The sequence below is a fragment of the Bos grunniens genome, chromosome 1, assembly GCF_055505025.1.
Source record: "Bos grunniens cultivar Pamir isolate PY7600 chromosome 1, Bosgru_T2T1.0, whole genome shotgun sequence".
Lineage (NCBI taxonomy): Eukaryota > Metazoa > Chordata > Mammalia > Artiodactyla > Bovidae > Bos > Bos grunniens.
Genome location: NC_141165.1, coordinates 88,019,324 through 88,042,870, shown reverse-complemented (window position 1 = coordinate 88,042,870; position 23,547 = coordinate 88,019,324). Strand labels below are relative to the sequence as shown.

General features: G+C 47.8%; 1 protein-coding gene across 2 annotated transcripts in view; it reads right to left on the bottom strand.

The window, feature by feature from the left end:
- Positions 1 to 23,107, bottom strand: part of ITGB5 (integrin subunit beta 5) — a 116,127-nt gene extending 93,020 nt beyond the window's left edge. For both annotated transcript variants that reach the window (XR_015164421.1, XM_086402480.1), the window contains exons 1-3: positions 22,868 to 23,107; positions 12,518 to 12,603; positions 4,463 to 4,667 (exon numbers count right to left, since the gene is read on the bottom strand). Coding sequence is in view for 1 of the 2 variants with exons in the window: in XM_086402480.1 (XP_086258606.1) it covers positions 4,463 to 4,667; positions 12,518 to 12,603; positions 22,868 to 22,937 (361 nt within the window). In the remaining variant the exon portion in view is untranslated. The remainder of the gene's footprint in view (positions 1 to 4,462; positions 4,668 to 12,517; positions 12,604 to 22,867) is intronic.
- Positions 23,108 to 23,547: the final 440 nt, after the last annotated feature.

Here is a 23,547-nt window from a genome sequence, read left to right as displayed (position 1 = left end):
CCCATCCTCTGCAGTTAACAGTACAGCCCCAGGGCAGTTTCCTGGCTCTGATAATGCACTCCAGTTACGTAACAAGTTATCCTTGGGGAAAGCTGAGACGGGTACACAAGGACTCTCTATTATTTTTGCAACTTCTTGTGACTCTAAAATTACTTCAAAATAAAACATTTTAAAAAAATGCTTTAAAGCTGCCAATCAGAGGTCATTTTTTAAGAGACTAATGGACTGAGGCAAATCAAGACTTAAGTAAACCCTTTCTAATTGCTCCACCCCTAGCTTTTCACCATTTCAGTATGCTTTATTCTAAAGTTTATGTTCTTTCTTAGGGATTTTATGTTCTTCATTAAGGTTTTTTTTAAGATTGTTATCCTGACATACAGTTTCCAGGATTGGAAACAGAATGGAAAACATGATCTTGTGTTTATACAAAATCTTGCTTGAAGTTTGGCAGTCCCTCAAAAAGTTAAACACAGAATTACCATATGACCCAGCAATTCCACTCCTAGCTATACACTCAAGATTATTGAAAACATATGTCCATACAAAAATGCGTACATAAATGTTCACAGCAGCATTAGTCATAATTGTCCCAAAGTGAAAACAGCCCCAAATATTCATCAACTAAAATGTGGTATATCTATACATATACAGTGGAACATTATTTGGCCATAAAAAGGAATGAAGTCCTGATACATGCTGCAGCATCGATGAATCTTGAAAATATTTTGCTTAAGTGAAAGAAGCCAGACATAAAAGACCACATATTATGTGATTTAAATGAAATGAAAAGTAAGCAAAACCCCAGAGATTGAGAACAGATTAGTGGTTGTCAGGGGCTGAGTGCATGTGGTGGGGAGGGAGAGAATAAGGAGTATTAAAGGCTACAGGGTTTTCTTTTTGTAGTGATGAGAACGTCCTGGATTCATATAGTGGTGATGCTGTACCACTTTGCCAATACACTACAAACCACTGAATCGTATACTTTAAAATGGTAAATTATACAGTATGCAAGTTATCTCTCAATTAAAAAACAAAATAAAATTTTTTAAATTCTACTTAAAAAAAGGGAAAATTGTTCTTTTTCTTCCAGGCTTATTCTGGAATAATAACCTTGCCTAGGTGAAGTGCCTCACATATAGCGCTGAAGCCTGTCCTTGACTAGTCTGGCATAAAGCTAATAAAGTGCTACACATTTCACTCAACAAACACCTATCATGAGGTCTGGGGGAGCTGGGCAAAGGAGACACAAAAGCATTTCTTAAAATACACAATGGAGAAATCAATCACTGCATACCTGAATGCCTTCCCCAGAGTCAGAGGGTCATTACCTTGAAATAAGTATGCACTTGGTAAACTGAAAGTGTTGCTAATTACAACACACTATTCTTCTCTTCCCCCAAACAACTAAATGTGGTATATCTATACATCTACAGTGGAACATTATTTGGCCATAAAAAGGAATGAAGTCCTGATACATGCTACAGCATCAATGAATCTTGAAAATGTTTTGCTTTTGGGGTTTGCCTGTATTTCTCTTTATTAATACTGAAATTTTCAAAATTTTAAGAGGCATCATTGGCATCACATGTTTCTATATTTGAAAAAGAAACGTGTTCATGAGGTTCTAGGCCTCTAGGAATTCAGATTTTCATCAGGTCTCCTCCTCACTTTTCACTAATTTTCTTCTCCAATTCTCTATCTTCATCTCTATAGGCTGCAATGGGCTCTCCATTATTGCACCTTCTGTAGGACCAGAGCTGCACACAGTCCTCACATCATGATATTGTATAAACACAGAATCATGGATTTTTATCTTCAATATTGGAAACTGAATCACAATGCTTAGTGAGAGATGTAACTATACCAAATAAGACTGCTTTCTTTCTTTAACTGAGTGTATGTTGACCTTTGTGCATAAATAAGCATTGCGCATAAACTGAACGTTATGAGGACTTTGCACAAGGAGGATCCCCTTATTCAAGTCATTTCTTTGGGGGCTGCTTCAAAAGCTAATTGATAACTCAAACCAAACAACAGTCTCTCTGCCTTAGAGCCACACCTTAATTCTCATTTTAAAAACTGGAATTGAAACTGCGACATCTTTGGCTTTGTGTGACCTCCAGCTTCTCCCTAAACTAAATCTACCCTTAAGAATAAGGATTCACCCCCATGAAGAATATTTCTTGGAGAGAGCAGCACAGGCTCAGAGCAATTCTAGATGAGGAGTTCCCAAAATAAAAACGTCCCTCAATGATGACCCTCAAACTCTTTTAGAGGTGTTAATTTTGGTCTTTGTTTTCAAAAACTTACTGAAAACGGTACACAGTAATATATACATCATAAACATATGAACAATACGAATACATAAATAAAGACAGAAAACCTAGCAAAAATGAAAACAGTGTTAAAGTGGATGATTTTTCAAGGCTTTTCTTGAAGTGCCTGTTACACAGTTTTTAAGATAAAAAGGAAAATACACCACTTATGTTAGCCAATAACCATTTTTATCATACGTTGTGCTCTGATAACTTACTAATCTACAAGGATGCCTATGTCCCCTTCTAGGTCAGAGCCCTTGACCTTGAGTCTGAATCAAAGATTAACGTGAGGAGAGGCGTTCGTCTTTCCCCAGAGGACACCATCAAACATCTGCCCACTCGGCTTCCTCTTTTCTACCCACTCGCACAGTTCTGTAAGGGCTCCTCTCTCTCTCTCAGCTCGGAACCTCACTAAAGGTTCCGAGTGTCCCTTCCAGTCAGATGACTTGTAAGAACAGTATGTTGAGCTAACCCAGCACTAAGCCCTGGGCTGTGCAGCAGTTCACACTGCTCTATGTCCAGCAGGGCCACTGACACCTTCTTTTGTTTCTTATTTCCAAGCCAAGTCAGTAGGTGAAATGCGACATTCTCAAACACACGGTGACTCAGAGGCCTTTCTAACAACTGGAAGAAACGTGACTGAACGCTTACGATGTGCAGGGCCACACTAGATTGTTTCTGAGATATGAGAATCTCTATCCAAATAGAGACGTGGCTGTCTCCAAAATCTGCATCTTTGGCCATGACCCTCTGAAAACAGTAATTTAAAGTTCTTACAGTGTATTTAAACAGAAAGTCTCATTTAAGCCCCTGAATAAGGCTATGAGGAATGAAGGTGACAAAGACCCTGAGATGCTAAGGAGTGGGGCCGCTTGCCCAGGGCCCCGAGCTAGAAACAGAGCCAGAACCCAAGCCGGACAGCCAACCAGATCCCTCATCTTCCCACAGCTCCAGCCACCCCGAAGTCTCAACGAACCATCTGGAAATGGTTATTGCGAGTGGCTTCCTAGACAATGAGAAAGGACAAGAGGCTAAAAGTCAACGGGATTCGGGGGGAAAAGGCTGCCTTCTCTCAACAAGTGATACTTTCTAATTTGGCCATGTTCACATCCTCCCTTGATATCACAAGGGACCTCATGTGTGGAATATGAGGCGAGAAAAGTGGTGAGCAAGAAACCGTGAGCTGTGCAACCACAAGACCCAACACTGAACGAGGCTCGCTGCTCTGCCTGCGAGCCCTTGAGCACACAGCTCCTCGGGTGTAAAATTACGTTTGCTACCTTTGGGTAGGTCAAGTAATTAGCACATAGTATGTGTGCAAACTGTTAGTCCCCTTATGCCACCATCAACTCCAAGGCAGAGGTTCCAAGGTCATAAAGAAAAAAATACCTCTACTCTGCAAGTCTGTCACTTCAGAATGCCACTGATTCAAATTTGCTGACAGGAAAAAATACTTTCTCCCGGAGGTAGCACGTTCCCTTAGAAACTTGCACGGACTAAGGAGTAAACATACCAGCATCCTCCCATCGAAAATAAGAACATTACTCAACAATCAAGATGTGGAAACAACTGAAGAGCCCATCCATGGGTGGATGGATAAACAACTGCGTCTACACAGCCAATGGAAGACTATTCAGCTTGAAAATGGAGGAAATAGATACGTGCCACCTCATGGATGAACCTGCAGGGTGTTATACTAAATGAAATGCTCCAGTCACAGACAAATGTATTGGAGTCCACTTGTATGAGGTATGTGGAGTAGTCAAATTCACAACACAGAAAGTAGAATGGTGGCTACCAGGGACTGGGGGGCAGTGAGGAGGGGGAGAGGGACTGAGGGGTTAGCATTTAATGGGTTCAGAGTTTCAGTCTGGGATAAGAAAAAAGTTCTGGAAATGGACAGTGGTGATGGTTAGACAACACGGGGAGTACAATTAATGGCACTGACATACACACTTAGAAATGGTTAAAATGGCAAATTTTATGTTACGTATATTTCACAATTTTTAAAATAGCAAAGATACTCTTATTATCCCAAAGGCATTGGCCCTCCCTTCCCGGGGTCTCAGCCATGCCTCCCATTGCCCTCCCCTGCCAGGCTTCTCTTCCCACCATCCTGAACTGGACCACCCCAGGGCACTCACCGGGCCTCAGGGTCACCGTGACCTCCTGCGGTGTCAGCTGGATGACATCGGACCCCGCTGGGCTGGAGCCCTTGCTGCTGAGCGGCAGGCTCCGCAGAACCTGGGTGCTGCTGGCCGGGCTCTCGAACTCGCCACCACAGCCATTCCTGATCAGGTTCGCCTTCAAGTCACACCGGGAGGTGACCGACCGCAGGCTGCCAAAGTCCTGGAGGCACGGAAACAGGGGAAGAGGGCAGGGGGCAGTCAGGATGGCTCCAGAGCACCTCAGGCTGTGGATTCATCATCACCCCTCGACCATGGACCCTCTATGGTCCATTTCCCAAAAGTGGACAAGATGGTCACCCCCACCCCAAATGCTTCACGGAGTATTACGAGAATTAAATAATGAACTGACGTGCTGGACACGGAGGCATTTTGTAAGTTGTAAACACACACAGTAAAACATTTGGCCGCACTGTTATTTTAATGGTCAAAATGCTTCTTTAAAAAAATGTGCCTGTCTACCTGATAAGCAGAAGAAAACAACTGATATGGTCAAAAGTTGCATAACTAAAAATTTTGAAAGATACAAGTGGCCGAGTAGCCGTCACTCAGACAATATCCCAAGGCCAGTAGGTGCCCAGTAGGGCCTCTGCAAGAGTCAAGACCAGGAAGTCAAGGAGACTTTGAAGTATTTTTAAGTAAGTGAAACCAGATGTGTTGTTCTGAGCTTCTGTGATTTTGTTTGTTTATAACTGTTTTTTTTTTTTTAATTTTGTATATTGAACTCTTGACATAACAGGAGATCTTGCCTGTCAACAACCTCAGGGACGCCACAATAAATATACATATAAATGTCTCCAAAAACACTTGTGGAACAAGCTTAGAAAAATGATTATTCTAGAAATTACAAGAGTCCAAAGCTGGGTTCTGTACAGTCAAGCTAGGCTCTGATAAAGCAATTCTGATGAAGCAGTTTAAAAAAACAAACAAACAAAAAATCACAGCAATAGGGGAAAGGAGAGGTACCGTCCTAAGGGCCTTACAGGTATGGATCTGCTGTCCTAAGCTGTGGGAAGCAGAGGTTGAATTACTGAATAGCTGTCCAGAGCTGAGAGGGCTCAGGGGCTGCTCAGAGCTTACTTGGCAAAGGAATTTCTGAACTTCTTGCCAGCACACTGGGCCTTGCTGCCAGCTCCTCGAATCCTGAGGAACTGGTTGTCCTCCACCCAGTTCTGATTGTCAAAGTGCACATGTCTTGAGCAGACCCGTGCACATCCCCACCACCAGGCTGGTGAGGAAAGCATCTTCGGTCTCCCCAGAGTGATGAGTACCCCAACACCCCTCCCCTTGGCCTGGTACAGCCTGCATTCTGGAACAGACAATGTCACAGAATCAAACTGCTTCACCCTAAGTGGGAAGCAGCTGCATGATTCCTCATCCACAGCCTCAGCCATTTACGTCAGCAAGATCATCCTGTGATGCATGGACAACAGCACCAGCAATGAACTTCGTCCGAGCTGCCCAGTCAATCTGCTCAAAGGCTGCTTTTGCTAGACACTATCAGTCCCCGAGGGAGGACAAGTACAGAGCCACCTGCTGCTCCCCTGCTGGGTTCATCAGGAGACTTCCAGGTCCAGGACACACTTCCCAGACCTGAAGAGCTGACGGGCAGCCACAGACAGCCCATTACAGCCTTGTTTGTGTAGCTGGCTTTCCTGACTGCTCGGGGCTTCTTTATTTTCCAGGTTGTTAGGAGCAAAGCCCTCTTCATTCCCTTCATTGGTAACAGCTTTATTTCTCCTTAATGACATTCTTCAAGGTTGTGGCAAACCTTCACTCCAATGCACAAGGCCTCCTTGAAGTTTGCTGCGCCAGCAGGAAAGACCATGAACTCCTGGAGTCGGCCAGCACGAGCACCACCACTGACCACATAAAAACTGCCACTTGCAGGATGACTTTACAAGCGCCAAACGCATCAGCAACGTGACAGTAAGGGGGGCCCTGCTCAGCAGCTCCAGCTTCACGGACAGCCTACCACGACACGCATACCAAACCCAGACCTCGCCTCGGGGCCATCAAATCTATCATATCTGTCAACCGTCTCCTGTTTCAGAGTTTGGTTTTCTTGCTATTTGGGGCAGTCCCAGTGGCTTCTCTCCTGTGCTTGACATCCTTTGAAGATACCTTTATCTATAGAATCAAGTCCTGTCATTATCCCAGACCTTTAGGGCCTCAATGACACCTGCTGAGGCACCTCTGGGCATGCAGGTCTGGAGAACCCTTTGAGGATAACGTGGCTTTCTTGAAGTCTATCACGGATGCCCACAATAGCTGAAGTTCTCTCTGGCATGGAATCTGAAGATAGCCATGCCTGATTTCTAGCATAGGCTCCTGCTGCCCAAGAAAGGGACAGACAGCACTGCAGACCCAGCAGCGAGTGACAAACCCTCCACAAGCTTCTGCTCTCTTCCCCTGAGATCCTCACTCGATATTTTAATTTTGAATAAGGGCAGATGCACATTAAAAGAGAAGAAACCAAAATCACAAAGACCAGGGCATATGTTATGAGAGTTATGATCTTGCCAGGTGGCACAAATGTTATAAAGACAATGTCTCAATACCTCCATTCCTAAGCTTTAAATTCAATGAATGCAGATGCCCCAAATTATAAACTCTTGAAGGAAAGGAGGACTCATGGTTAAAATTCCTCCTCACATGAGTGACATCCTGAAGTCTGATGTGCCAAGAGCCTCTGCCAGGTGTCAGAACAAAGCAATTTCCAGGGAGACGGGACCTCGGATGCATCACCTGGTCCAGCCCCTCGCTTCTACAGATGACGAGTCTGAGGTCCACACACCTAAGTTCATGCCTATGTTCACCTGAGGAGTTTAAGTTTCTCCAGCCTCAGCTTTGTGAACACAAGCTCAGTGTTCCTTGCATCATCTGCCGCCCTTCTTGGTCAAGGTCACTGCTGAATTCCAGAGCAGGAAACTAACTCTGTGACCCCAGACTCCATCCCCCTGAATTTAGCTGCTCCAGGTGCCGAACTCTTCTGCCACCTATCAAACTTGGAGGATAACTATCCACTTGATGCAGAAAAACAGGCATGAGACTTCATCTCAACATGGAAAAATGGAAACTAGTTTCAGAATGGTCTCTCATGCTCAGTTGCTTGAGTTCATGTCCGAGTCTTTGCGACCCCATGGACTGTATAGCCTACCAGGGTCTTCTGTCCATGGGATTCTCCAGGCAAGAATACTGGAGTGGGTGGCCATGCCCTTCTCCAGGGGATCTTCCCGACCTAGGGATTGAACCAGTGTCTCTTAAGTCTCCTGCACTGGCAGACGGGTTCTTTACCACTAGCGCCACAGCTCTGTGGTGGAAGAAGTTTCAGTTCACGAAGGAAGCATCTGTCCACACAGTCTCCAGAAACACTGTCTCCAACCCTCCAAAGGGCTCAGGGAAGGTAACTGTATGACAGGCAACCCACTAAGAGAAGCAACAGAAGGCACACTGGAACTCGAAATATCTTTCATGGCTTTTAGTCACTAAACGGTAATTACATAAGAAAGAAAAACATAAGAAGCAGGCGTACCAAACCTAGATGACTTTTACTTTGTTCTAACACTGGTGCTCAGAGCTGTTACAATCTGACCCTCTGCACTGCCTCTGTCACCTGTCACACGGAGGATATAATGAGGTCTACTGCTCACCTAAATAGTACTTAATTCTCATACATTTTGTTAATCAAAAAACTCCCTCCTGCAGCCAAGACCAGCGCTCAGCAGGCTCTCGGCGGTCGGGCACAGCGGCCAGGGCACTCAGCTTGTCCGCCTGCACCACTCCGGTCATCACATCCCCTGTGCGCCTCACTGCCTGCTGCGGAAAGCCAAAACTCAAAAAAGATGTGGGTGGTATTCAGGGTGAAAAGATGTGTTTTGGTTTGTTTCTGAAACAGCAGGGTGAAGAGCTGAGAAACTGCAGACCTGGGGAAAGAGGAACCCAAGCAGGAACAGGGCGGGATCGGGGGGTGCGGACCATGGGCAGACACCCTGATCCTGGTAAGAGGGGGAAGCAAATGCAAACTGGTGAACAGGGAGAGGGTCTGGCAGAGACTTGGGCAGGGGCAGGAAGTTGGGGCCCTCTGTGGCTGCGGCCCTGGCTCCACTGGAGCCCTCATGGATCTGGGGGAGGGGAGGGGAGGCCGAAGGTAAGTGATGACAAACTAAAATCCGTGCCCCGTCAGCACACCACCACGCGGCCCGGCTGCTGGGAGTGGCAGCATACCGCCGCGGCCCGGCTGCTGGGAGACGGGCGAGTCCCGTCAGGGTTGCTGCACTTAACGCGCTGGATGGCTGTTCATGGAGCATGCACAATGGGCTGAGACGCTTCCCTTTCACGACCACACCGAGATGTTCTCCACAGATCTGTGTTTCATTGTGAGCTGGAGCAGACACTCATGTGTTTCACTCCTTCCCAGCTCAAAGGAGAATACAGGTCATGACCCCTCCGCTCTACTTTCCCCAGCACGGTAATCTCCCAGAAGATCCAGTCAGCTGGTCTTGTTTCCCAGCCTCTAATCTGTCTCCTTCCTCACGTTCCCGCCTCCAGTCCTACTGACCCCTTCATTCCTTCTCTCCATGTCCACCTCCAAGAGAAAGACTGGTCCCCGTAGCCCAGGTGCCCCAGCCTTCTCCCACGTCTGCCCCTATAGCCACCATAGACGTGCCCCAGGCCTTCCTGTTCTTGTCCCGGTGGGATTCTGTCCAGGATCCACAGGGCGGCCTTGGCAGCCTGGGCCCTTCTCCCTCTGGCTGCATGGCAGTCTGAACTACTCCCAGCCACATCTCCTGAGGGTGTCTCACCTTCACACCCCAACAGCCTCCCGTCTCCCCACAGCCTCAGCACCATTACCTAGCCTGCCTGTCTCCTTTCCAGCTCCCGTAACCCTGCTTTCTGTCCTGGGGGAGCACTGCTGCTTCAGCCCCGCCCACTTCTCCCTAAACACCGTCCTCTGTCCAGTACGCTGGCCTCCCTGCTTCCGGCACAGGCTGCTGATCCACAAAGCCCCTTCCCCCTTTTTCCCGGGCACACAGCTACATGAAGTCTCCCAGCTCCCTATGCACTTAGGCTGAGTGCTGTGACTGGTTTTAGATGAGAAAATGTGAGTGGAAATCACGTGGGCTGCCCCGAGGCCTTGCCATAAAAGCACCCGCGCACATTCTTACACGCACACACCCCTTCACAGCCAGCTGGGTTGTGAAACTTACTCTCTTAGAGCAGAGGCAAATGTCTACTTCAGAAATGTGAAGGACAAAATAGAAAAATAGGTAATGAGCCACCAGAGTCTGTTGTATGTCTTAGGCCGTGCAGCACAAACAGCACTGGGAGAGTTCAAGCTGGTGGAGAACAGCCCCGGGCTCTGACAAAGGGCAAGGGACAGGGGTTGAGTTGTGTGATAAGGACCGGCAGTCTCCCTGCCCCATGCCACATCCTCAACCAGGGTAGGAGAGAGTCTGGAGACTCTGACCTTAGAGCCAGAGGGAAAGATCTGTAGCTACCAGAGAAAATGAAGCCACAGTTGAAAGATGAAGACAGGAGAGCCAGGTTAACAGGGCCAGCCAAGCAGCAGAACCAGGCAGACAGAGTAGCATGAAGTGGGGGCGGGGAAGGGTGGCAAGGGCACTGGCTGACTCAAACGCCACACCTGTGGGAGAACAGAGCAATGGGAGGGGGACCTGGGAGATGGAATTAGGTTACAAGTTTGTTAAATGCAGAGTAAGGCGTCCCCACCCCCACCCCAGGTAAACAAGAAAGCCATTGTAGGATCTGAAGCAGAGGTGCTCAATGGAATGTGTTTGGGGGTTAATCTGTGGTGGTATGCAGCCCGGAATCCACAAGAACACACTGGTTAGGGACCCAGCCCCCTACTGGGTACCAGCCCCTCCACATCATGTGCTCTCGACAGATAACTTCACCTCTTTGATGATGTCCCAGGATTCATGATTATGGCACTCAGCCACACTCACCCTGTTAAGGGGCAGTCTAGAAAGCCCCAAACTCAGCTTTGAGACTACTCAGGCCCTGGAGAAAGTTCACCCCCAAAGGGGATGGGAAGCTGCATTCCCACGCAGGTACCACAGGAGGTTCATTAGCCAAGACTGAGGCCATAAGCACAGACAGAGCCCAGTAAGCTACAGAGGGGACCCAGGTGTGGACCAGGACAATGATTTACTCCTGGAGATATCAGTCGGGATTTCTCTGGTGGTCCAGTGGTTGACTCCACGCTTCCAACGCAGGGGACATGGACTTGAACAGGCTGGGGAACTAAGATATGTTGTGCTTCTCAGCCAAAAACAAAAACATAAAAAAGTGTCATCAGATACGACCAGTATCAGGACATCAGACTTGGGGAAAGGAAGAGACCTAAGGTTGACAATCCAGCCCAACTTCCAGAAACCATGGCTCACATTCCACTAGAAAATATCTATAAGGTACAGGAGGCTCAGTTAATTAGCAGTTCCATCCACAAGCCCTCTCATGAATTGACCTTGTTTTGTACTTCCAAAGTACTGGAGGGTGGGAATTGTCATCTTCATTTTACATACCAAGAAACAGTAAATTATGGTGAAACTGAGATTTCAACTTTGGTTTTCTAAACAAGGTGTCTTTTTAGCTGGCCTCTTTTATCAAATATGAATTCCTGACAGATTCTTGGCCAATTTTGAAGATGAGGAAGACACAGATTCTCGAGGAAATAATGATTTAATTGTAAACAGGCATGAAAACAAATGCACAGAGTAAGAGGTTACAAGTGCTATTGCTGGAGGACTAACTACAGGGAGACAGAAAGGTGGTCGGTCATGGGCTATACATGCAGATGTGTAATAAACAGCCACCCAATGAAATCCTTCATCAATCTTACTGAGCAGCTATTAATACTATGAGCCAGGCACTACTCTGGGTATGGGAGGTTCAACAGTGAAGAAAACAGATAAAACCCCTGCCCTAAATTTCTGGTGGGGGAAGCTTACATTCTTATTGCAGATAGATGGATAGATGACGGAAACATGGTTGGGTGGACAGACAGATGTGTCTGGGGAAAACCATCAAAGTCTTCATGGAGTAGATGAGTCTTGAACTAATCTCTTAAAAACTGAAGACAAGGCGTTAGTGAGGAGAAGGAGGGGAAATCTGGGAAGCTCTTTAGGAGAAACAGCAATGAGAAAACCATGAGGGTGTTCATCAGTCAGGGCTCTCTGGGGATCCTCGCTCGGGTCATCCCCTGGGGCTAAAGTGTTGAAGGCAAGCAAGAGATGAAGGTAGGGAAGCAGGCAGGGGCCATGGAACTTGGATTTGTCATGCAGGTTGTAAGGAATCCGTGAAAGATTTTAAAGTTGATAACAAAACAGTACCATTAAGCCCCAAATACAATGAGGGGTTCATATGTTGGGAAGAGTCCTCTTTCAAAGTAGCTTGTTTAGTAATCTTACTCTTTACTAGAAAAAAAAAAATCTACAACAGTCACTTGGAAGAGGCAGTATAGGTTTAGAAACTGAATATTTCCTGATTAGCCAACCAAGCACTGATATTTGTATTGCTTTACGAGAGCAATATGCCTATCACCATCCCAAACTTACATCCCTTCCTACAGAGTCTAAAGAAACAGCAGCTATTCTTTTCAAGTAAAATCATTCCATAAAGGCCAATTCATAATATTCATCCTCAGATAAGCCACTGAACAATGACCGGCATCCGCCAACAGGCCAACCACCCAGGCATGTTTTATATCGTTAGGCAAAAGACTCACTTCACAAGCTCAGGTCTTTTACCACATAGCAGAAAACTGTACAAGAATCATAACTGGTTCCCCTACAAAAGGGAAGAAGATCTTGTTTCCCTACAACAGGATTAACACCTAAAAATGCAGCTTTTCTTTTGTCTCCGCCCTGGGAGAAAGGAAGAGGCAGCTCACAGAACCTGCACACTCTTTTTCTGCCTGGATGCCGAGGTGAAGCCCACCCCTCCCCCACCCGCCCCTCAGAGCACTCCTCCCCTCCCCCACCTACGCACCTCTTTGAAGCACCAGGCACATTTTGGGTGGATTAGCAGGCATTCTTCACATGAGGTGGCACTTCCACTGGTGCATATGTTGAGACCTTCAAAGAAAGATGAAGATGCAGCCATTAGCTTCCAGCCATAACCTCCATTAATGGGCTTTTGAATGGGCGGGAGGAGGAGTCACTTTCGTCTCTAACAGGGGCCTCCCTGAAGCTGAAGGGTGCAGGCCCCTGTGCTGATTGCAGGCCTCTGCTCACTGGCAGAAGCTAGACATTGCCGGTTTCTGAAGCACCCACCGCATGCACACTTGCGTCAGCAACTCCCGTCACTTCCACTGTGCCTACAGGGGTCCCACTGCCTTCTTCCTGACACAGCAGGTCCTGGCTCATCGAGAACAAGGCCCCTCTATGCTCAGTCCAGACAAAATATCATAAATAGCACAAAAAGCAAATCAAAAAAAGAACTGATTGATCTTCTTCAGACATAAGAAAATCCTAAATCAGGTGTCGCACCAAATACATGGTGTACCGAAAGACAGCAGCAAAGTCCTTAAAGAAGAATGTGGCCGAGGAATACAATGCCAGCTTAAGATACAGGGTATCTATTAATTCAATATATCTACTAATAGATCAAGAAAATACATATCATCTGGGGAGATAATAAAAAGGTATTTGATCACATTAAAAAACCACCCATTCAAAGTCTATCCCTGATGTTCAAAAAAAGATCAGAAACGAAGACTAGAAGGAAACGTCCTTGTAAAAATTATTTACTCTCCACCCTCTGTCCCCATCCCATTAATCTGTGGAGGGGTCTCCTGAAGCAAACTCAAGTGTGGTATTCAGGTTAAATCCATTGTCCCCCTCCTCCCCCATCTCCTTTCTCCACTGTATGCCCCTCCCACTACCATCCCCAACAGCAAAGGCATCCTTGGTGAAATTTATCATCACCCAAGTCTTTTCCTTCTGGGACAGATTTTTTTTGACCAAGAGCAATACTTACTGGCTTCTCTCTAAACAGATGTAACTTTATTTGGTCCTCACAGCACTAACAGACCCACTGGTCTCTTCTGGTCATTGCCTAGAGGCTCACTGGATAAATGGGAAAAAGAAAAACCCAGGGCCACTAGCCCTAGGAAGAAGGGCTCAGATCATAAAGGGGAAAAACAGAGGCAATAAGATTAACAAGAGAGTGTGGAGGAGAAAATGGGGAGGTTGAGACTCTTCCCCAGCTTCGCCAAACAACATAACAATATTGGTTGTAAGACATCTTAAAACTATAACATTTCTCTAATTTGGTCATTTTAACTCCTTGATTCTTCTTTGTCACTAGCAGAAAAAAACCCACAGAAATCGGGTGACGCAGGAGGCTGCACTGAGTCACTGCATTGAGGCACTAGAGGGAAAACCATTTGGGATGAGAATGGCAGCTCATTCCCACTTTCAGGCAATGAAAGTGGAGAAACTGGCAGGAGCTGAGGGGCTGGGAAGAAAAAGAGGTGACTCTGGGAGCCCACAGAGGGCGAGAATGATGGCTTTTCCCAGCCAGAGACCCCAACGTGGAACCCTCGGCACTTCATCTCCACCAACTGCCACCCTGTTGGGACTCCACCTCATACCACCAGAGCTGGGGACCCCAGTGTCACTGCCAGGCCTGCAGTGGGACCTCCTGGGTACAACGTTGGACTTGGAATGCATTTTATAGGAGAAACAAAGCCAGGACCAATCACCCTGCATGCCTCACTTCAGGAGGAAGAGTCCTTCGCAGGTCCAAACATTCACCAAGAAGGTATCAGAATTCAGCCCACAGGGAAGTTGGGCTGGCCGTCCACCTGCTTACACTGACAACCTCCTTTCTCACTTTAAAATGAATCCACTCACTTGGAGACTTTCAAATAGGTACCTGAGCCTATTAGAAAAGAGAAATGATTGCAGGAAAAGTTTCAAACTGTCAGTTTCATTGTTTGGTTAAATCTCCTTAACTGAATCACTTTGCTGTACAGCAGAAATTAACATAACACTGTAAACCAACTACACTACAATTGAAAAAAAAATATTTCCCGGAATATTTAGCTTAAAGTTGACATTAAATAAATAGATATGGGAACTTCCTTGGCAGTCCAGTGGTTAAGAGTCCACCTGCCAATGCAGGGGACATGAGTTGGATCCAAGAGGATCCCACATGCTGTGCAGCAACTAAGCCCGTGAGCCACAACGACGACTGAGCCCAGGAGCCACAACTACTGACGTCGTGCACCCTAGAGCTCCTGCTCTGCAACGAGAAAAGCCACCACAATGAGAAGCCCTCGCGTGGCAATCGGAGAGTGGTCCCTGCTCTCTGTAACTAGAGAAAGTCTGTATGCAGCAACGAAGACCCAGCACAGCCAAAAATAAATAAACTTAGAAAAATAAACAGACGTGGACAACTAAAATTTAAAAAAAAAAAAAAAAAACTCCTCATCTAACAGAAACCTCTAGCTGCGCAGGGGACAGAATCAAACCTAGATTGAAAGTAACTTTTCTCCTGTTCTCCTCCACCTTATCAAATACACATTCAGGCTCTTGTGGCATGTCATCTGCTTTGACATAGAAAATAATTTCTATAAAGGATGCATAAAATCATCCCTATAAATCATTTCTATAAAATCATGGAAGTACAGAACCTTGGAGCTAGAAATGCTTTAGGATCAGCTCACTAAGTCATCTCATTTTACAGCTGAAAACCTGAGAAAACAACAACAACTTGAAAAAAATAACAAGGAGCCCAGTCTTCCAGTAAGAGGTCAGAAGGGGAACCAGCACGCAAGTACCCATATGGGGTCTCTGTGCCACCCAGACACGGGCCATGTGACCAGTGAGTTCCAGGGTCCTCTGAAGGAGATGTTCAACAGGCCCTCAGTCAGAAAGGAATTTGAGGTTGGATGTCTCATTTACGTCTCTGCCCCAGCTCACATTAATTCACAAACACCACTTTCTAATTACCAGGGCCTCATCAGTGAGCTCTGGGACCTTGGATCAGAGACCTCGAGTTCAGAGCATTAAGGGCTCCTCTCCAACCCATATCACACTGGTCTCTGGTCTTCTGCTTTGTTAGCCTAAAAGACCTTGGACAAAATCCTGAAGAGGCTCCACAGGTGTGACAAGCATCCAGTATGAAAACATATTGAACAACTGTAAAATATCTGTCATACTCCATTCTTAGTCGTTTCTGTTACTTCTTACATATTCACATGCAATAGTGGTCTCACTGCACCGACAATGATTCCACTAAAATCAGGTTGCTATATTTTGTAATAACGAAATGGAAAGTAACCTTTAAAAACCGTATAAAAAATAATTTTAAAATATAAAAATAAAATTAGGTTGCTGTTGAGACAAATTCAAATTCAAGAAACCCTGCTCTACGCAAGTCCTAAATGCCAAGTACTGGACTAGGGGATGCTAGAGACACAGAGATGAATGACCCAGGCTGTGCTCCCTGGGAGCTCACAGCTGCCAGGGACAGGTCATGCCAGTCCCGCCAGGCACTCTGGGAACCAAAAGCATAGACCGTGTGCTGACATGTGCCCCAGTGCCAGTGCTACTCCTCTGGCATCTCCCCTCCCTCCACCTATTAATATTGCAGTGAGTTTGGATTTGGCCGGATGAGTCATTCGGCACCAACAGCACTCTGAAAGGAAGGAAGTAATGAATAAAACCTTAAACAGCTGCAGTTCACAAATGTCAGAGTGTTGTGTCTAGGTCATAGTAATAGGTGCTAGAGGCCCAGACAGTGGCCACAACTTTTCTTGGTTACTGTTTGCACGGTGACCACTCCCAGCTCAGTGTCAATTGCCTGCAGCCCTTAATGTCTCTGAAGCCAGGGGTTTACTGCAAACCATCATCTGAAAATACACTCTCCTTCCGAAACTCAATGACTCATCCCTCCCTGTTATCAGTCTTATCCAGGCCGATCTTTCCTTCAACATGCATGAAATGTTTCTCCTAATCCAACCCTCCTGCCTGCACCCTCCTCCAGCCCCACACAGCCCAAGCCAGGCCCTCCGCAGGTTTCTGTGGTCACCTCCTGGCTGGTCTCCCTCCATTCAGCCTCTCCAAACCTCTGTCTACCTACCCGACGTGGCCAAGGTCACTCAGCACCCACTGACGCACACCTCCAGCAGTTGGAATTTCCCGATCTAAAACACTCCATGGGATAATAGAGGTGAGTCCCAAGATGGAGCAGCCCTAATGGCAGGGAGAGAGGAGACACGACACTACTCACTGGGAATAGTGGGAAACACACAGCGAGCAAGTTGGGTGTGCACTCACCCTGGAAAGCACACAGACGAGAACAGACCCTGCCGTTAATGTCTGTGCAACCACCTTCAAGATACAACTGAGAAGCCAGCGAGAGAAACCCAATCCTGAATTACATTTTACTCATTGTTTTCAAGACAACAGAAAATAAAAACATCTCATCATTGTTGTTGGGGGGAAAAAAATGGTAAGGCACTGGACTGCTTCTCCCCATCCATGCCCTGAACCACAGCCACTCATGTGTCACATGATAGACAAAGTCTTTCCAGTGCTGAATCTAGCAATTAAATAGTCATCAGTCTAAAGATGTTACCACAAAGTGTAAATACACCCTAGAAAGGATCTGTCTCATTCGTATCTTTACTGCCTTTCTGAACACCAGACATCTGCAGAACATTCAACAACATCACGTTTACAGACATGACTTATTGTTTGAAAAGCCTCAGTTCATACATAGGATACTATGCAGCTTTAAAAAAGAATGTGCATGCTCTCTGTTGCCTGCATGCTGGTATGATGCTCACTCTGAGACAGTTATCACCAAGTTAACATAAAAGGCAAGGTGCAGAACAGTGTGTTTAGTGCTGCCTTTCAATAAAACTGGGGGAGGGAGATTTGTAGTAAACATATAAAAAACACGATGGACCCATAAGAAACTGTCAGGGATGGTCTGAGCAGGGAAGCAGGTCCGGGTAATGTCCCAGACTAACCAGCAACAAGAATGAAAGAGCAATCTCTCACCCTACACTGGATATGCTTTTTAAAAGTATGTGAAGCTATTACCTATTTAAAATTTATTTTTAAAAAGACAAATGACTACTTATATGACCTTCCTCTAAAAATTCATAACTCCAGTCTAATCATTAAAAAAAAACCAGACAAATCCCAGTGGAGGGACTATCTACAAAATACCTCCTCAAAAATGTCAAGGTCATTAAAAGATAGAAAAACTGTCACAACCAAGAAGAGCCTATGGAGACATGACAACTCAGTGTAATACGGTGTCCTGCAAGGGCTCCTAGGACTGAAAAAGAACATCAGACTTAAACTAAGAAAATCTAAGTATGGCTTTAGTTAATAACAACTTATTGATGTGGTTCATGAATTGTAACAAATACGCCATATGAATGCAAGATGCAAACCACAGGCAAAGCTGGAATTGGGGCACATGAGAACTCCCAAACTAAAGTCTCAGTTTTCCCGTAAGTCTAAAACTGTTTTACATATTTAAAAAGTTGAGGGTTTTGTGGTTTGTTTTAAAGATCATTGAAATCATGGTGGGAGTGGGGAGGGGGGTAGGAATCAACCCAGTACCAATCATTCTGTCCATATCAAGGACCCAAAGGTAAGTGTTGTTTTTGCTGCTGTTTTGAGAGAGCCAGGCAATTCACCTTATAGCAGGTGAGGCAGAGCCCCTCCAACTTCCAGCCTCCTCTAAAAGAATATGCAATGAGAGGGAGGGAAGGAGGGGCCCACTCTGCTCCACCCAAGGGAGGCAGACCAGGCTTCACAGAAGACAGAACATTTGGGCTGGAGTCATGTGATAAGGAGAGGACGCCCTGGCATGAAAGACCCAAGAACTTGTTCTGTCACTTATTGGCTACATGACCTTGAACAAGTCACTTTTCCTGGCCTTAGCATCCCCCTGCAAACAATTCAGGGGTGATAAAAACAAGCTGTATCATAGGTGCCAGTTCAAAAAAATCTTGACAGACTCAAATGAGTTCTCTCGCATGCAACTGTTTCTTCCTAACAAGCTACATGCATAGTCTCTGACCTCAAAGCTAGTTGTAGAAGGTGGCAAGGAAGTGAGGATGGGCCACTCTGCCTCCAACACACACACACACACACACACACACAGAGTACCAAAACTTGTGTCCATCCATTCATTCAACAAGTATTAGTCAGGCACTGTTCTAACCACAGATGAATACAAGGACAAATAAAACCAACAAAACTCCCTGCTTTCATGGACCTTATGTCCTGATTGGGGGTTGAATGCTCAGAGGAGAAGATGAACAATAAACCAGATAAGCAAGTACACTAGATGGTTGTAAGTGCTAAGGATAAAAATCAAGGAAGATAGGAAGAATGTGAGGCAGGAGGTTGCAGTTTGCCTGAGTAGGACACGCTGAGAAAAGGCTGCGGAGGCCTGCTGTGCAGAGATCGGCAGGGCGAACATTCCAGGCAGAGGGAAGGCCTGTGATCCAGCCCTTAGAACAGTGATGGGACTGAAGTGGGGGAGGGGGAGCAGTGAGAGGCATTAGGTGGGGCGGGGGAGGGGGCGGTCAGGGGGTGTTCATGCAGAGCCTGGCAGGACTTCTGGAAGCCAGTGGAGGACTTTAGGTAGAGTAACACAATCTAAGTTGAGTTTTGACAGGATCATTCTGAGTAAGAGTTGAGTTTAACTCTACAAGAGACAAGCAACTGTTTCTGAAAAACTGGTGGGGGCGGGAACTAGCATCGACCACAGAGAAGGTGTCCCGGCCTTCCCTGGAAGCAAACTTTTCACCATGTGGCCCAGGAATCAAACCCAGCAATCAATAGAAGCAGCAGCCTCACAAACAAATGGGTGCCTATAAAGTGTTCCTTTACATTCATAAAGGCCATTAATCTCATTTCAGCTTGAAAGAAGAAACACACCACAGCCCTCAGTCCCAGTGTATTGAAAATACCTGCGATGCGACCCCACCGCCATTAACCCGACTGCTCACTGCCACGTGAATGGGGTATTATCATCTAAGCACTAGGTAATCACCCCACATTACATTAAAACTTCAGAATATTTCCGTGAGCTGGCTGGAGAAGAAAAAGTAGTTACCAGGGTAGGCAGGCACAAAGGGCCTTTTGCCAACTACTTAGATATATTCATTCTCCGTTGCCTCAGTAGCTAAATAAGCATGGAGAACAAGCAGGAGAGGAATACTAATTAGAGCTAATTAGACCCTGCCCTCTTTTGCCTCAATCTCCTTTATTAAAAGTCCCCCTAATTCAAGGATGATGGCGCTAAAGTGTAAATACCTAGGGTAAACAGCAGCCGACCCACCAAGCCCCCTGGTTTGCATTTCTAAACCTTTGCCTGGTTACCTGAGAGCTGCAAACCCAAGGCCAAATTCCAACAGCCCCATCACAGACCACGGCAATCGTGGTGGTGGGGAAGTGCTGCCAACAGGAGTCCAGTAAATAGGATAAAGGGCTCGCCTAGGATTTAGAGCATTCTAATGTGCAGGGCATTCACTAAAAGAACATTTGATTTTTTTTTTTCCTTTTAATAAACTATGATGGCAAACATGACTCCAGTTCTGCAGCCCAGTCAATGCCATACCCCTCCCTCCTTAGTAGAGAGCAAGGGCCTCCCCGAAGAGAAACCCTTCCTCAGGTCCTGTCTGCAGGTCTTTGCTAATAAGGAGAGCAGAGAACTCTGGGACGGGGGATTGTCAGCCTGCTGGGGACTTGTTTGAAGTGAGCCCCCTTAAATTAAAAGTCTGTTTCCTGCTGGATTAAACACACAGACGAAAGTAGTGCAAAGCAATAGACTGGTAACTTAACCACTGATCCAGGGACACCCAGGCAGGCAGGACCCTGCAGATCACCTTTTTCTCTTAGTGGGCAATGAAGGTTTTTCTGTCAAATTCTGTCCTAGTAGCAAAACACAAATTGGATAAAGTACCTGTAGTGCTTCAAGAAAAAGAGAAGACAAGGGAAGGAAGAGAAAAGAAAAGCTGTTTCAGACTTGCAGTGTGAAAGCTTCCAGTTGGCTCAGTAACACTGGCAAACTAGGAGAAGTCACACAGATATGTGTCAGTCCCTGGTAACCTTGAGAAGCTCCAGGGCATTAAGAGGGAGGTGGCCAGGTCTGGAAGCCAGTGATGGGCTTGCTCTCTCACTGCTCTGCTGATCCATGGAGGGATGGCTGAGCTCTAAGGCAACTGCAGAAGAAGAGACAGCACTGGAAATAAACCTCTGTGGGCTCAAAGCTTTTTTCCCTACCTAAATTGTGTCATGCAGGACAAAGGGCCCTAAACCAAAAAGTTATGAGGCCTATGGACAAGGAGAGTGGGCAAATCACTTCACTATCCTGGGCCAACCCCCAAAATGGAGATCATTAAGAAGAAATATATGAACTTTGAAAAGCAGAAATCACAATGCAAATGGAAAATAATGGATTGAAAGAATTATTCGCCACTGGAAGTATTTAAGTTTTTATCAGAACCAGGATGTCAACCTGTAAGGAAAGTAAAAAAACATCTCCTTCAGCAGTTCCTAAACTTTTGTATTGCACAGATTATGATTTAAAAAGAAAACAAAAAGAGAAGGTAAAATTTATATAGGATTGCCGATTTTTTGGTTTGCTCAAAACGAAAAACCACCCTGTTATCACTGCTGAAGCTGCTGCTGCTAAGTCACTTCAGTCGTGTCCGACTCTGTGTGACCCCATAGACCGCAGCCCACCAGGCTCCCCCATCCCTGGGATTCTCCAGGCGAGAACACTGGAGTGGGTTGCCATTTCCTTCTCCAATGCATGAAAGTGAAAAGTGAAAGTGAAGACGCTCAGTCCTATCCCGTCCCTCAGCGACCCCATGGACTGCAGCCTTCCAGGCCCTTCCATCCATGGGATTTATCACTACAAATTATTTAAAAAAAAGTTTTCCTAAAAATAAAAAAGAATTTCGAATTAAAGGACAGTCCTTGTGAAGCAGGGGGCTGTTGGCAATAATATATTCCTGTGTATGACACAGGCTATATCCCTCTCTTTGCCCTTCCCTGGGGACCCATGAGCAATGGGCACTGGGTGCCAGATGGGTGTTTGGAAACCAGTGATCCACTCCAAGCTCTGGACTGATGAAAGAAACCTGTTACACTAATAAGTCTGAAATATCGCCTAAAAAAGTTTTTGTCTGTCTAGACCTCTCCTCTCTCTCAGACAGCAACCTTCACTGCCTTCATGTATATGAAACTCTGCAGGGGACCGTCCTCCCCTCCCTCTTGGCCAGACACAAGGTTCGGAACAGCAATCAAGAATTTTAGGCTTGACAGTGAGCGGAGAACCTCAACACAATTATCTCCTACCGGAAAAGAGAAAGTCTGGAGCTTCCTGCTTTTAGAGGGGACGGGGTGGGGGTAGCTCCTTCTGCCTGGCAACCCCAGCGGCAACACAGCATCCTTCCTCAGCAGTCTCCCAACTCTGAAAACTTAAAGCAGGTAACTGAGGGTCCTCACACAGACGCCAGCCCAGAGCAGGATCGCGCGAGTGCAACTGCACATCCCCTGCTCCAGAATCCTTCAGAATCAGGGGGAGTACGCTGCACGGGGTGTTTGTAAACTCCGACATAAAGCCAGGCAGAAGGAAGTAGATCGCGAGATCCTAGGTGGGGCTTGGTCCCCAGGTGGGGCTGTGGTTTCGGACGCGGGTCTCCCCTCGGGTATGCGGGAGCTTGGGGGAGGAAGGGGTGTTTACATCTTTAAAGAAAGGCGGCTGGCCTAGGTGGGGTGAAACTATAGGATTCGCCAGGAGACCCTGGGCATCCACGCTTGCAAGAGTCTAGCCCTCGAAAGTAGCCGTGAACCCCACGCTTTGGCTCCGGGTCACGCGCCTCCAGTTACCCCGCGCTCCCCGCGATCGGGGCACCGGCTGCATCACCCGGCGCCTCCCAGCAGCCCGGCCGCCCCGGGCCGGCCACAAGGGCCGCTTTGTGCCGGGAGTTGCAGAGCCCGGATCCCGACACGGGGCTGGCGGCGGCCCTCCTCGCGCACTGGGAGCGGGCGCTCGCGGGCTAGGTCAGCAGACGGGCAGGGCTGTTTACACAGGAAGGCTCCTCCTCGCCCGGGAGGGGACCAGGGGCCGACGACAGCCCAGCGGGGCTGCGGCGGGCCGCGCACGGGGTGGCGCACGCAGTCTGAAAGCCCCCTACCCGGTCGTTCCGGGCGGCTCGCCACCTGGGGGTGTCCCCGAGGACGCCTCCCACCTTCAAACAACTGCCCTGGCCCCTGCCCCTCCAAGACGCCGGCGGGCGGCTCGGGGGGCCACGAAGTTTCTTTCTGCACAGCGGACGGCGTAGCTTACCTGGGAGCCGGGGCACGAGCGCGCAAAGCCCGAGGAGGCAGGAGAACAGGAGCGCGGGGGCCCGCGGCATGGTGGGGCGCCCGGCTCAGCGGCTGCGCGGGCGGCGGACTCCGCGGGGGCGTGCGGCCGGGGAGCGGGGGCGGAGGGCCGGGGGCCTCGGCCGGACGGGAGGCGGGGGCGGCTGCTCTGGCCCGCGCCCCGCCGCCACCATCCCTCCCGCAGCGCTCGCCGCCGAGTCCCGGGGCCGCCGCTGCGCCGGCTCGCCGGCCGGGACGCCCGGGGTGTCGCCGCTCGGGACGGCCCCGGCGGGCGGTCTGGTCAGAGGCGGGACAGCAGGCTCCGCGCTGCGGCCGCGACTCTGGCTCCGGGACGCGTCCCGGGCGGAGGCTCCCCCGCGCGCCGGCAAACTCTTGCCAGTCGCCTCCACCCCTTCCCTTCCTTTCCTCGCTCCGGCCCGCCGGGCTCCACTTTCCTCCTCTCCTCACTCCTCCCCTTCTCTCCCCTTCCCGGCCCCCGCCCGGCTGCCACACGGTCCGCTGACGGCAAGGCGGGGCGGGCCGAGCTCCGCCCCTCGCGGGGACCGGCCCGAAACGGGAGGCCGGGGGCATCCAGGTGGAAGTCGCTTCCGGCGCACCTGGAGGCCGGAATGGGGGTCTAAATCCCGGGGTGGGGTCTGCCGG